The sequence below is a fragment of the Apium graveolens genome, chromosome 2 (assembly GCF_009905375.1).
Source record: "Apium graveolens cultivar Ventura chromosome 2, ASM990537v1, whole genome shotgun sequence".
Taxonomy (NCBI): Eukaryota; Viridiplantae; Streptophyta; class Magnoliopsida; order Apiales; family Apiaceae; genus Apium; species Apium graveolens.
Genome location: NC_133648.1, coordinates 79,820,126 through 79,832,957, shown reverse-complemented (window position 1 = coordinate 79,832,957; position 12,832 = coordinate 79,820,126). Strand labels below are relative to the sequence as shown.

General features: G+C 31.8%; 1 protein-coding gene across 2 annotated transcripts; it reads right to left on the bottom strand.

Annotated features, from left to right (window-relative positions):
- Positions 1-1,046: 1,046 nt before the first annotated feature.
- LOC141707570 (uncharacterized) lies at positions 1,047-11,147 on the bottom strand. 2 transcript variants are annotated; one of them, XM_074510799.1, is made up of 2 exons: positions 11,065-11,147; positions 1,047-10,406 (listed from the first exon to the last, which is right to left on the bottom strand). In XM_074510799.1, the coding sequence occupies exon 2, from the start codon at positions 2,251-2,253 to the stop codon at positions 1,303-1,305; it is 951 nt and encodes a 316-aa protein (XP_074366900.1). In that variant the 5' UTR covers positions 2,254-10,406; positions 11,065-11,147; the 3' UTR covers positions 1,047-1,302. The 2 variants fall into 2 exon arrangements, with proteins under 2 accessions (XP_074366900.1, XP_074366901.1); XM_074510800.1 differs by having other exon boundaries at positions 1,047-10,390; positions 11,065-11,115.
- Positions 11,148-12,832: the final 1,685 nt, after the last annotated feature.

The following is a 12,832-nucleotide window of genomic DNA, read 5'->3' as shown; positions in this document are numbered from 1 at the left end:
TTCACTTCAAAGTAACATTTATGACCATGATTTTCAGAAGTGATATTTTGAACCATTTTTCACTTTAATATAACATTTAGGACCATAATTTTTAAGAAGTGATATTTTGAACCATTTTTTACTTCAAAATAACATTTAGGATCATAATTTTTAAGAAGTAATATTTTGAACCATTTTTTACTTCAAAATAACATGTAGGACCACCACCCTTAGTTACCAAGATCACACATTGTCATCCCAAATTACAGTTATCTAATAAAAAATTATTAACTACTTATCAAACTTTTTAATTAATCATCAAATTTAACTATATAATCTCTGGTTATATAATAACGAACGAAATAAACACAAATCATGAAACCTCTTGTTATAACTTCAAAACAAGAAAGTTGGTGTAATAACTTCAATACATCAAAATTCAAGTTCAGTAGTTAATTATAAAATTAACAAAACAAACTAGGGCTAACATATCCGTAACTTGAAAATACAGACAGAGCAAAAGGGAACATCATGTAGTAGTACTATAATCTACCCCCAAGAAATAACGTCTTAATATATTTAGTGTTACAAAGTAGCCTTTTTGCAACTTGTAATCTTGTATTGCCGGACACATTTTCTCAAATTTACAACATCTTTACAATTACCTTTTCTTGCCAAATATCAATCATCATTTCATTCAGAACACCACCTTACTATATCAACAACCAAACAACGCTTAAGCTTAACCAAAGACCCAAATATTAACCACCACACAACTGCCTTGACAGTTTATACTTTGCCTCAATAAGAGTAAACACAATTGTAAAAGTAACAAAACCCTACTTGCAACTTTTAGTGGCAAGCCAAGCTAGACTGAACATATTAGAGCTTAAATGTATGTGCTTGCAAAGAGTCTCAGTTAATTAACAGCTCTCCTTTAAAGCAAGTAATAGTAATTCAAGTATAGAATAGAATAGGCAAATATATACAGACCCAAATGTGTACACACTTCTTTTTTGTAATCCATTTTTTTAGGGGAAAAAAAACCTTCTTGATCACGAAATATAGAAATCCTTGATCACATAAATATGGGTTGGAATGAGGCGCATGCCAGACTAGTAAACAACAGTTACCCAATATATGCTTCAGTTAAACAATCTCAAATCAACCTGCTTTAGCCTATCGGAAACATTAATATCTTAAACTGAATAATGCATCATCTGCTACAAGCACAATGCTAAATGATGAGCCAGAAATAATGTATTGTAATACATGGCTCAACTTAAAAGAGTTGACGCAAGAGAATTCAGATAAATAACTCTATCAAATGATTCTTACATGTGAATAATATACTCCGTTAGAAGACTCATTGAAGAGGTCTATTAATCTGTTCTTGGGGGTTCTCAACATCAAGTTTAATGCTTCACCAAACTTTTTCTGTTCCTCTACAAACTCCCAGTTCAGCATATCATCATGCTTATGATCTTCACCTGAATTTCCCCCGACCTTACCAATGGCAAGCAGGACCCGTTTCATTATACACCCTGACTTAGGAAGACGCAGCTCTGGTACCTCGAACAACTTGACACTTGTTCGACCTTTATCAAACCTATTGTTCCATATATCAGAAATAGAGTGACATGTTATGGCATCATGGAGCTCTGACTTTCCGAAACAAACCATCCCTTGTCTTCCTGAATCAGTAATTACAACACGTTTAAGCCGCGGTCGTAAAACCGCTAGAGCATTACGCCACATATTTGGGTACATGAGACGCCAGAAAACCGGCCCATCTATTGCAGCTCTTGTTCTTTGCCTATCAGCAGCGGTAGGGGTAGCACTAACAGTTGCATCAGCACTAGCACCAGGAGAAGAAAGTTTAGTAATAGATTCAAGTACAAGACACGCACATGTACAAGCATTGGATCCAAACACGGCCTTCCACTGGAAATCAATTTCTCTGTATTCCTCTTCAATGAATTCAAGGTGGAGGATTCGAATACTCCGGAAGCTTCTAAGGGCTTTGCAGACATACATAACTTGAGACCGAAAAATTTCTACGGGGGGCTTGTCTTGTGGTCTGGGGATAGAAAGACTAACCGAGGATATGAGACGAATTAAAAAAGAAAAACGCTTTGAGACAAGCATACAATTGCACAAGAATTTGAGGTCGCAATCGAGCATCGACAAAATTAAAATCACGAGATCGTCAGTAAGTTGAGGAAAAAAATCCTTGTTCGAAATTTCATCGAATTTGTTTCCTTGCTCATCCATGCCCACAAAAAAACAAATGCTGAATTTTATGTACGCTGCGGCGCTGAGCTTTTAAAATGTTATTTAGGGTAATTTGGTCCTTGAAATTTACCCCTAAGACCTTGAGTAGCATATAAAGTAGAGATAAACAAAAAGATGGGGCCTAAAAGGACATTTAGGACCGATCCAGTAAAAAGCCCATATAAAGCCAACCTAGAAGAAGGTCGGCTCGATCATGGCTTGGCATGCAAGTCCTTAGATTTTAGTTGAAAATCTGGCTTGGTCTGGCCCAACAAAAAAATCTAGTCTTCAACTGGACCGGGCCAGGTCCAAAGCCTAGTTAAGATCCTTAAGCTTGGATATACGCCTTTTAGGCCTGACAATATGACTCTCTACATGTAAATTAGTGTCGAGAGTGCTAATGCAAAAGTCATAAATGTTAAAAAAAAACATAGCTTGACCAGTCCGAACTCAACATGTTTTACCTTGTAATATTGATTCGGAAGGACAATTATTTCTGTGATTTTAAATTGTATTTTAGTGTCATACCATTTTATTTTAGGATTCTAAATCCAACCAACTTGCATTTAATATTCGACTAGAACCGATTCATAACACAACCTTCCAACTCAAGTCTTTTACAATTATTGTTTGACTTGAGACGATTGGTCCAACCTTCCATTTTGAAAAGTGTCACATATGATTCATGATTACACTTCATATCGATATTATATAGAGATCCATGCTAGCGTACATGATCGTAACTCCAATTTCAAGAGATTATTGTAGGGATGACAATTTTGGGTTGCGGTTCGTGTTACTAAAACACGGATCATAAATTTAGTTCAGCACCCAAAACGATAATGGGTCTAGACTTGCAATACGAACCCAACCTATTATTTCCATAAGTTACCCAACACGAAATAAAGAGAAGAGGTCAAAAAATGATGAAAATAATCCATTATTATCGCATATATCATTAGTTTAATGCCCACCCAATCAATCCACTTATAAATGCATGCAGATAATATATACATCAGTTTAGAGAGAGTAGTTCACGACGAAATACAAATATATTTATATATCTATGTAATTAGGATTCTAATTTATAGGTGAATTCGATGATCCAAAAATTGAAAATGATTCAAATAATATGAAGACTCTAAAAGAAGTATATGCAAATTGTACATATGTCTATATTATAGTAAAATATGTGCACCATGAATACTAAAAATGAAGTTTGTTACAGAGTAGAACCTAGGGTTGAGCAAAAAATCGAAAAAATCCGAATCCAAAACCGCTCGAACCCGTTAAAATCTGAACCGTAAAAAACTGATCCGAAACTGTCATTTCGGATAAAAAATGTATGTTGCATAATGTACCTTCATTCCTTTTTTTACTGTCATGTATAATGTACTGCATACTAAATAACTGTCATTTCACGATTGCTTAAAAATGTACGTTGCATAATGTGCTTTGAAAACTTTGTAGTCTTATTTGTGAACAAATTTACGTTGTAATTTGTATGCTTAAAAATTTTACTAATCGTTTTTATTTTGTTAATATTGTGTGATGCGGTTTTAAATGCGAAACCGAGCCAATTATAACCAAACCGAGGTTTTTAAAACCGAAACTGAACCGACGGTTGCGGTTTGGGTTTTCGATTTTAAAAATCGAGGATACGCGGTTTCGATTTCGGTTTTATCCAAAACCCGTTTGATCCGCCCCGCCCTATCCTCTAGTAGAATCTCTATATATAATACACTGTATGGTAATAACCTCTTCAGTGTAATAAAAAATTACGATCCCATGCAAGTTATAATTAAGAACTTCTATAATATAATATTTTATATTTTTTTAAGTTCATCCTTTATTAAAATTCCTCTTTATAAGAATAAAAATTATTTAAAATTGTTTATACACACACAAACAAACATATACTTACTAGTTTAAAACTCATGCGATGCACATATTATTTTTAAAAATATATAATTTTTTGAATTTAATTTGAATAAAATTTTTAAGATACAAAATTTTATTGATTTAAAATTTATATCATAAATAAACACACATGTTTATAAGTTAGTGATATTTTTGAAATAAGTGGTACTAAAAAATAATATTAACGAATGAAATATATAGTTCTATTGATATTTATAGTGTTCTTTACAAAAGATTTTTATGTTTTAATTAAAAGGTAAATTTTAGCTCAGATCAATAGTATACAGATTATTTTAGATTGATTCTAGTCTTGTGTTGGTCTTGATCAGTTCTATACTAATTGTTTTAGCCCAGATCAATTGTATACATTATCTTTTATTAACCTTAGGCCCATTATACCGACCAAATTCAATTAATTATATTCGCATTTATTTTAGTTTAATTTGTTTATACCCGTATCAATGGTAAATTTTTTATGTAAACCCGGATAAAAGTACATATTATCAAATTTTAGCTGGTCTAATTTGTTTTAGCTAGTCTAATTATTTTTTATTTTAATTTTCTTTATCCTGGATCAGGTGTATAAATTTTGTTAGGCCAGTTGAATAGCATATATTGATTTGTTTTAGTCCGACATTATTATCCTGACTAACAAATTATCTCTACCTTCGTTTTAATAAAATAGTACGGATACTACAAAAATTATAAAAATCCCGTAATTATATAAGCCCAGCCATTGTACATATAGACCGACTATCAAAATTTTATTATTTCGCTTATTAGGGGTGGATCCAGTTATCCCACTCATTTTAAGCCTACATTATATCTAACAACCAATTAGGTAGAATTTAATTTAATTTTAGCTCGGTTCAATAGTATAAGAATGATCTTCAGTTTGATTTTTAATTTTGAGTTTAACGCATATCAATATTATACATTATTTTGTTTTAGCCTCGTGCTCGTTATATTAACCAGATCCAACTAATTATATTTAGTTTGTTTTAATTTTTATTTTAGCCCAGGTGAATATTATTTTGTTTTAGACCCAATGAATAAGATATATTATTTTGTTTCAGCCTGTTATATCAACCAACAAATTAATTTTTTTAAATTTTTTTTTTTAGCCCGGTTCAATAGTATTTTTTTAGCCGGATCATTAGTATTTATTTTTTTATTTTAGCCCGAAACATTAAATCTAAATAGCTATATTTAATTACTTTTTTTTATATAAGACTGGGTCAATGATATAATTTTGTTTAGCCCGGGTAAATAATATATATTATTTTATTTAAACGCGAGACTATTAGACATATTATAATTCTATTTGTATTTATATAATAATATTGGTAATATTAATCTATTTATAAGAGTGTTTCATTTTAAATATTACTATAATTACAATTGATCAGACCGACTACATACAAAATTTTTATTTTTTGTCTTCAATATAACAGTATAGATATGTATGTGTGTGAGATGTATATATATCCAATGATATATAGTATTCTTACATAAACATGAAAGACGACTTAAAAATATTTTTCCAAAATTAATATCATTTTAGTTAACACTGCATCATTTAGTTTGCGCCCAGTTACCAACATGATCACCTTTATGTTAATTTGTTTCAAATTCATGCATTAGATATTATGTTCCGTAATTTATTTTAAAAAGTTATGATTTATCTTTTAAATTCATGTATTCAAGGTATATAATAAATATTTTTTAAATAATTTTAAAATTTGAATTTTATATATCAACATCTGCTAAAAAATAACCTCACTATAATAATATTTTTTCTCGGTACCTACAATATTACTATATATAGGTTATAGTGTATTAGTGATCCACGAAATCATATGGGGGTTTGGGCTTAAATTACTTGTTTAGTATTTACTAATCATATTTCATATTCTGGGACCACTAAAATTATAAATACATTATTTTATCGAGTTGATTTCAGGCAACCCAAAAGTAACATGATTTGTTTGGATCACCACAAAATAAACCCAAACCCCCAAATCGTCAACCCTCATTTGTATTTCCTAGATCGATTTCGTGTTAGGGTCTTACCACGCCTAGATCATTGTTATCGTTGTGGATACTTATTTTGAAGGATCCACTTAGGTTTCCTTATTACGTCCTTAAAGGATAGTCTAGCGAGGGAATTACATGTGGGAGACTAGCTAGTTACTTTCGTCTGAAGAATAAAATTGCTATTGTTAAGGACCTTGTTTTAAGAGAGACGTCATTTATATAGTTGCAAAATGTCGTACTTGTCAAATGGACCATGTCACCATAGGTTCAAAGCTGAATAACACTAACCCCCAAATCATTATGTTCCTTTGGAAGGATCATAATATGTGTTTCGTGGTAAGATAAGACACACAGAGGTCATAACTCACTCTTTGTTATAGTGAATCATTTCAATAAAGTGGTTAACTTCATTACTTGCAGCAAGATTGATAATCATGCTCACATTCCCTCCCTCCCTCTTCTTTCGCGAGGTAGTTAGGATACATAATATCCAAAAGTGTTATCAAAAGCACCGAAGCGCACCGAAGCGCAAACCCTTCCCGGAGCCTGGGTGCGAATCGCACGCTTCTTTGAAGTGAGGCGCACATTTAACAAAAAAATCTAAAATATATTATTTAGGATTATACATACAATAACTTAGGTTTATAACATAATTTATACTTTATAATATATTAATTCACAATTCTAAAGCAAAAAAAAAATTGATACTTTATAAAAAAATTAAATTAGAGTTCTTGAGCCAAACAAATCCTAAATTTTCCCATCAAGATTCGAATTTTAAGGTCTATGAGTAAGATCCAGGCTCCCAGTTTTCATTCATCTTCTTTATCTTCTTCATCTTTCATCGTATTTATACTTTATAATATATTTATTCACACTTCTAAAGTAAAAATAATATAATTGATACTTTATAAAATATTAAATTAGAGTTCTTGAGCAAAACAAATCCTAAATTCTCCCATCAAGATTCAGATTTTAAGATTTATGAGTAAGATCCAGCTCCCAGTTTTCATTCATCATCTTTATCTTCTTCAAAATCATCCTCTTCCTCCCGTTCTTTCCGTGTTCAGCCATCATCCTTCTTGTTATATCCATTTCTTGCTTCAATAATGGCACTCCCACCTCATGATAAGTTGATGTCTTCATTCCTGAACCATAATGTCTGATAGCCTGTATTGCTATATCGAAACTATCGTAATTCACTGTATTGAGTGGAATACCCGTGTCATACATCCATCTTGAAAAAGTTATACAAGCACCGACCCTTGATTTCTTTCTTAACAACAATATATTGATCCAACTTTGTATGTCCCTTGCGCTTTTGCACCATTTTTCCATGATGAGACTTCAAAAATATATCAAGTGGCCCCTTCGTTTGTTGTTTTGAAGTTAAGGTACTAGATACTTTTTTGATGCTCTTGTTCAAAATTTCAATTTCCTCTAAATCTAAATCTAAATCTTCATCACCTTCTACCAGAATATTAAAGGGTATTTTCCGATCCTCTTTGGTCGGCTTCTTGTCTTCCATGTACTCTTTAATCTCCTTCCTTACATCTGATGGAGCATGTTGACAGCCTTTTGCATTTCTTCGACCTCCAATTTTATGTTCTTTGGCTCTGAATACTCCTCCAGCTGTTTTTTTCCCACAAATATTGCAGAAACTTATAGCTACAGTCTAAATTAAGGTTTTCTTTTTCTTTTTAAGTGGCTGCAATCTTTTATGTCGGGCTTTGAAGTTTTATTATTATTTTGGGCTATATATGTTGAGAGTAAAAAACTTATATTTTTGTCAAAGCTTTACTAAGCGTGCTTTTTTAGCGCTTCACGCTTTTCTGCGCTTCGCACTTTCAAGGTGTAAGCGCGCGCTTGTTTAAGGTTGATGCGCTTCACACATTTATTGGCGCTTGACCAGCGCTTCTGTGCGATTTGCGCGTAGGCAAACTTTCCTCACAGAGATGTCAAACTTTTTATTTATATTTTTAGGACTCTCTAGAAGTTACATGGTACAAGTTTTACTTCTCTATAACCTATCATCCCTAAATCGAAAAAAAATTAGATAGATTGAGGTCGTTATTAGGAGTCTAGATGATTTGATTAGGCTATTTGATAGTCAGATTAGGCACTTGTCGGGCCGTGGATCCCCAAAATTTTCAACTGAACCTAGAAGTATCATTAAAAGTTCAAATATTTTTGGTATTTCCCCCTTAAAAGAATCTATCACAACTATATAAATATACTCTTATTAAAAACAAAAATTCTAAAATTTGTCAATTTAGTCTTCATCGGTTATTCTGTAAATAAAATTAAATACTAAACAAAATCATAATATAATAATTAATACTCCCTCTATTCATTCAAAAGTTGGCGGTATATGAATTTTTTAAAATTAAGAATCTCTCTCTTTTTCACTTTTTTGACTCTACTACCCTTGAAAGTTGTTTAAATGGATAACTTTATTTCAAAAAATTTGAAAACACGTAAACCTCTGACTTTATTTTAAAACATGTAAATCTTTAAGTGTTTTCAAAAAATTTGAAACAAAATTATCTACTTAAAGAACTTTGAAGACAGGTGTTTTAAATTTTTCAAAGAGTCAAAAAAGTGAAAAAGAGGGAGTTTGTCAAAATTACAATATTTTCAGTACCGCCAACTTTTGAGGAATGGAGGGAGTATTATATATGGCCCCTCATGATTTTTTCTTGAAGCTCCCATTGCTGATAACTAATTTTGCCTATAAAAGTTACGTTAATAAGTCCACATGAGTGACTCACTTTGAAACCAACAATGGTAGTCGGCTAGTAAAATTTGGTTTCCCCTCCACCTGTGAACCCAAAAATTTGGTTTCCCTTCCACCTCCATAAATTCCGGTTAGTGTGCATGGTCTTTGGCATATCACACTCAAAAATTTCATGCTAAGACAAAGAAATTATTTTAATCAAAGAATGTTACAAGTTTGTTGTAGATATTTTTCACAGGTTTCAAGAGTATAATGAGGGAGTCCGGGTAATTTTGTGACACCATGTTGAGAGGTAACATCCCGGTGGTTGAAATACAGTGCATGCTAAGAGGATGGATCCATTTAGGATTGGAGAGAGGCTTGACCCTAATTCTTGTGAGTTAGATCTTTCCACTGATAAGAACATTGACCATACGATGAAAGATCTTACTTCTTTATTGATCCAAATAATATTTATCCATCCCATTCACCTTCTCCATGTCATTCACATTCACCTTATGCACCTCATTCATCTTCTTCACCCACTATTTTACCTACTTCATCTAGTTGTATATTTGCGTTAAGCCTATGGATCAGTAATTGTACCCCTCCCCCCTATGTGTATTCACAGAAGTCTGCCCGTTAATCAGTTGGATGAGAGGTTTGTGTTGACTCGGTGTAACAATTTTCTAAAGCATCTAACTCGGTGGTGTGGTGTGTCAGACGATGAGCATACTTAGATCAGCGTCGCATACTTGGAAGCTCGAAAACAGAGAGAGATAGCCCTTTTATTTATTTATTAGCATCGGGTCTTGATTTATTTTATTCTTTAGCCTATTTGTTTTGGGGCCTACCTCGACAAAATTCCTAGTCCCTTGGATGTTGGAATATTGTTTGAACAAGGTTATACTTTGAAATTATAGGATACATTTGTATTGAATTAAGCTCTCGGAATAGTACTTGAGTTGCAAATCAAACACCCAAATTATTGTTCTTCATTAGTTTGTTCATTTAATTACATTTCATTGTTGTTTGTTCTGTTTCATCGCCTGTCCTTTTCCAAAGCACCACCACGAAGCCAACGCGATGACATGTTAAGAAATTATGTAAAAAAAATTGAACGGGACTGAGCTCAAGTTCGACCGGAACTTGTATCTTTTAATGTTTTTTATAGCATCCTATGCCTATGCATATAGATAGACAATTTTAGGTCATTTTTAAATTTAATACTTCAGATAAGATAACAATCCAGGAAAGAGTTGTTTTCCGTGCAAAGTGATTGAAACGATCTGGCTCGCCAGGCTCTTTTATAATTTGGAGTTTGTTATCAAAAGCACAACTAGGCTAAACGAGAATCACACTCTTACCACTGATCGGTATCCTCCCTTCATGACTAGATTACTAGTTGGGCCTGGACTACAAATCCCAGCTGAGATCGGACCAACACTGGACTTCCGGTCAGACCTTTGAAGATATTGATCTAAAGTTAAAATAAGGACAGAGATTAACAACTATACATGAACTCATATACAATTGAAACTTGACAGCTCCTTACTTTATCCAGATAAACTAAACTTTTGGTTATTGTTTTAAATAAAAATTACTTGAAAGTTGCACCAACTTGTCAAAATATCACAAATACCATCATTAAAATCTATATTCATGCTGCAAAACACAATTAGAATGACTAATAAAATTGATCAAATTTGAATAATTCAATGAATAAGAGGCACTGATCAAATTCTCTAAACATTCATATTTATACGGATTGATGAATGAGCTAATTTGCATCAGAAGATTATGGTAGCTTAGAGGCTAGGCACAAATACAATAGCTTCCTACATAAGTTATGGGTAAGTGACCAAGTGAGTAAAAATAAGCTTGTAAACCCTACCATTTTCAATTATCGTAAAGCAATTGTCAAAACTACTGAATCTTGAATTGTAGTAAACCCCCAAGAAAAAAAAATCAAACAAGTTTGGCAAGTTTTACATGTAAAACAACACATACAAGTGCATCAGTTTAAGGATGTAAGAAAAGATACACACAAACACAAACACAAACACACATAGCAGCAATATTAATAGAGATTAAAATAGAAACAAAATCAACAAAATTTAAGTTGGTAAGGGGGTTACCTAGGGAGAGACAAATGATGGACTGATCAGAGGGGCCATGGAATGATTACGAACAGCCGTGAGGCGAGTGTTGTAAATTATGTAACTGGGTGAATTTTTTATTAACAAAATTTTACATTTTTAATCTTTTATTTTTTTTTCGAGCTTTTATTGATAAATGTATAATATTATCTTTTTACGTCTTTTATTTTAGAAGAAAAATGCTCCTAAGTATATAGTATATTTTAATGATAAATTTAGTAAATTTTTAATTGAGCTGTGTAATTATAAATGTAATTTTCGTGTAATCATATTAAAAAAATTTTGTTTATGTACTTTGTAGTATCAAACTCGATTTTTTATAAATCTATTGTTTTAATTTTTGAAATAGAAACTTGACTTTGTTTGAATAATATTTATGGTTTTTTTAGCCAGGACAGAGACAACAGAGTGAAATGCAAATTTATAATTGTAACCTCATTAGAGTTGCAATAGTATTTAAAAATCTCAAAATGATGGTAATTTCTATTGAAGCATCTGTGTTCAATATGACAATATTATTTCAATCAAAGCATGATTAGATCTGTGTACAACACACACTATGAAGAGAATCTTGTTTCACTGCTAATTGTTTCCAGAATCTCAAACAATGATCACATGAGAGCAATCTGTACATTCCACCTGTATCTACTACACCTACACTCTCGTTTACTTCCAAGGGAGTAAATATTGGGCCACGACATGGAACTCAACAGGATGACATGAGCAAAGTACTCCATGTCGGAGGCGGAGCTATGACACCATATATACTATTCTGTAGAAGCATATCTTCACTTTCGAGTTGCCAAAAGAAATCTTCAGCTTCATTTCTTCTCCTACTAAACCTTGCATTATGATTATAATTTTATAACTTATTTGCCCCAATTGCCTTCTTTACCTATATTTTTATATAATTGTACTTTGCATTCCCTAATTATTTTTGCTCCTATAAATTGCATCATTTTTGTTAATTTTGTTAAAATTTTCAGGGGTATTTTAGAAAATTAAAATATTTAATTATTTTTAAATCTTTATTTAAGATTTTTAACCCTCTAAACGATACATTTTAAAATAAATTAAAGAATTAAAGTTGTAGTGAATGAAAAGATCTTTCTGAAATAAAATGGTTCAAAACTGAAATATTTTTTTATAATTCTTTTTAATAAATTCATTAAGTATAAATTTAATTTAATTTTGGGTTCGTAAATTTTTTTAATGTTATTGTTTTGAAAAGATTTTTTCGTTCTTCATAACTTCTGTTCTATAAATATTCTTGAAAAGTATCATTTAAAGGGTATCATTTAAAGGGTCAAAAAGTTTAAATAATAATATAATTATAATTAAATATTTTAATTTCCTAAAATACCCCTGAGAATTTTAACAAATTTAACAAAAGGTGCAATTTGTCACGCCAAAAATAATTAGGAGATGCAAATTTCAGTTATATAAAATATAGATAAAAAACGTATTTTGACCAAATCTGGAATACATTTTGCAAATAACTCTAATTTAAAAAACAAGAAATCGGGTCAAAACACAATTTGGTTTCACCATGTCATTTCGTATCCGCTTCTGAACTTCACCCCACAGCCTCATCATTACTTTCTCAATTGATTTAGTATTTCAGGATCCAGGGACAGTGCTGGGAATGGACCAACTCACTTACTGACTTGAAATGCCTGGGAATTTTCACCAACTTGTGAACTAGAGTATAAATTCGAATAAACATTTCAAAAATAACACAACTACC

Coding starts and splice junctions, on each gene's coding strand:
- LOC141707570 (XM_074510799.1), bottom strand. CDS start 2,253: ATGGATGAGCAAGGAAACAAATTCGATGAAATTTCGAACAAGGATTTT.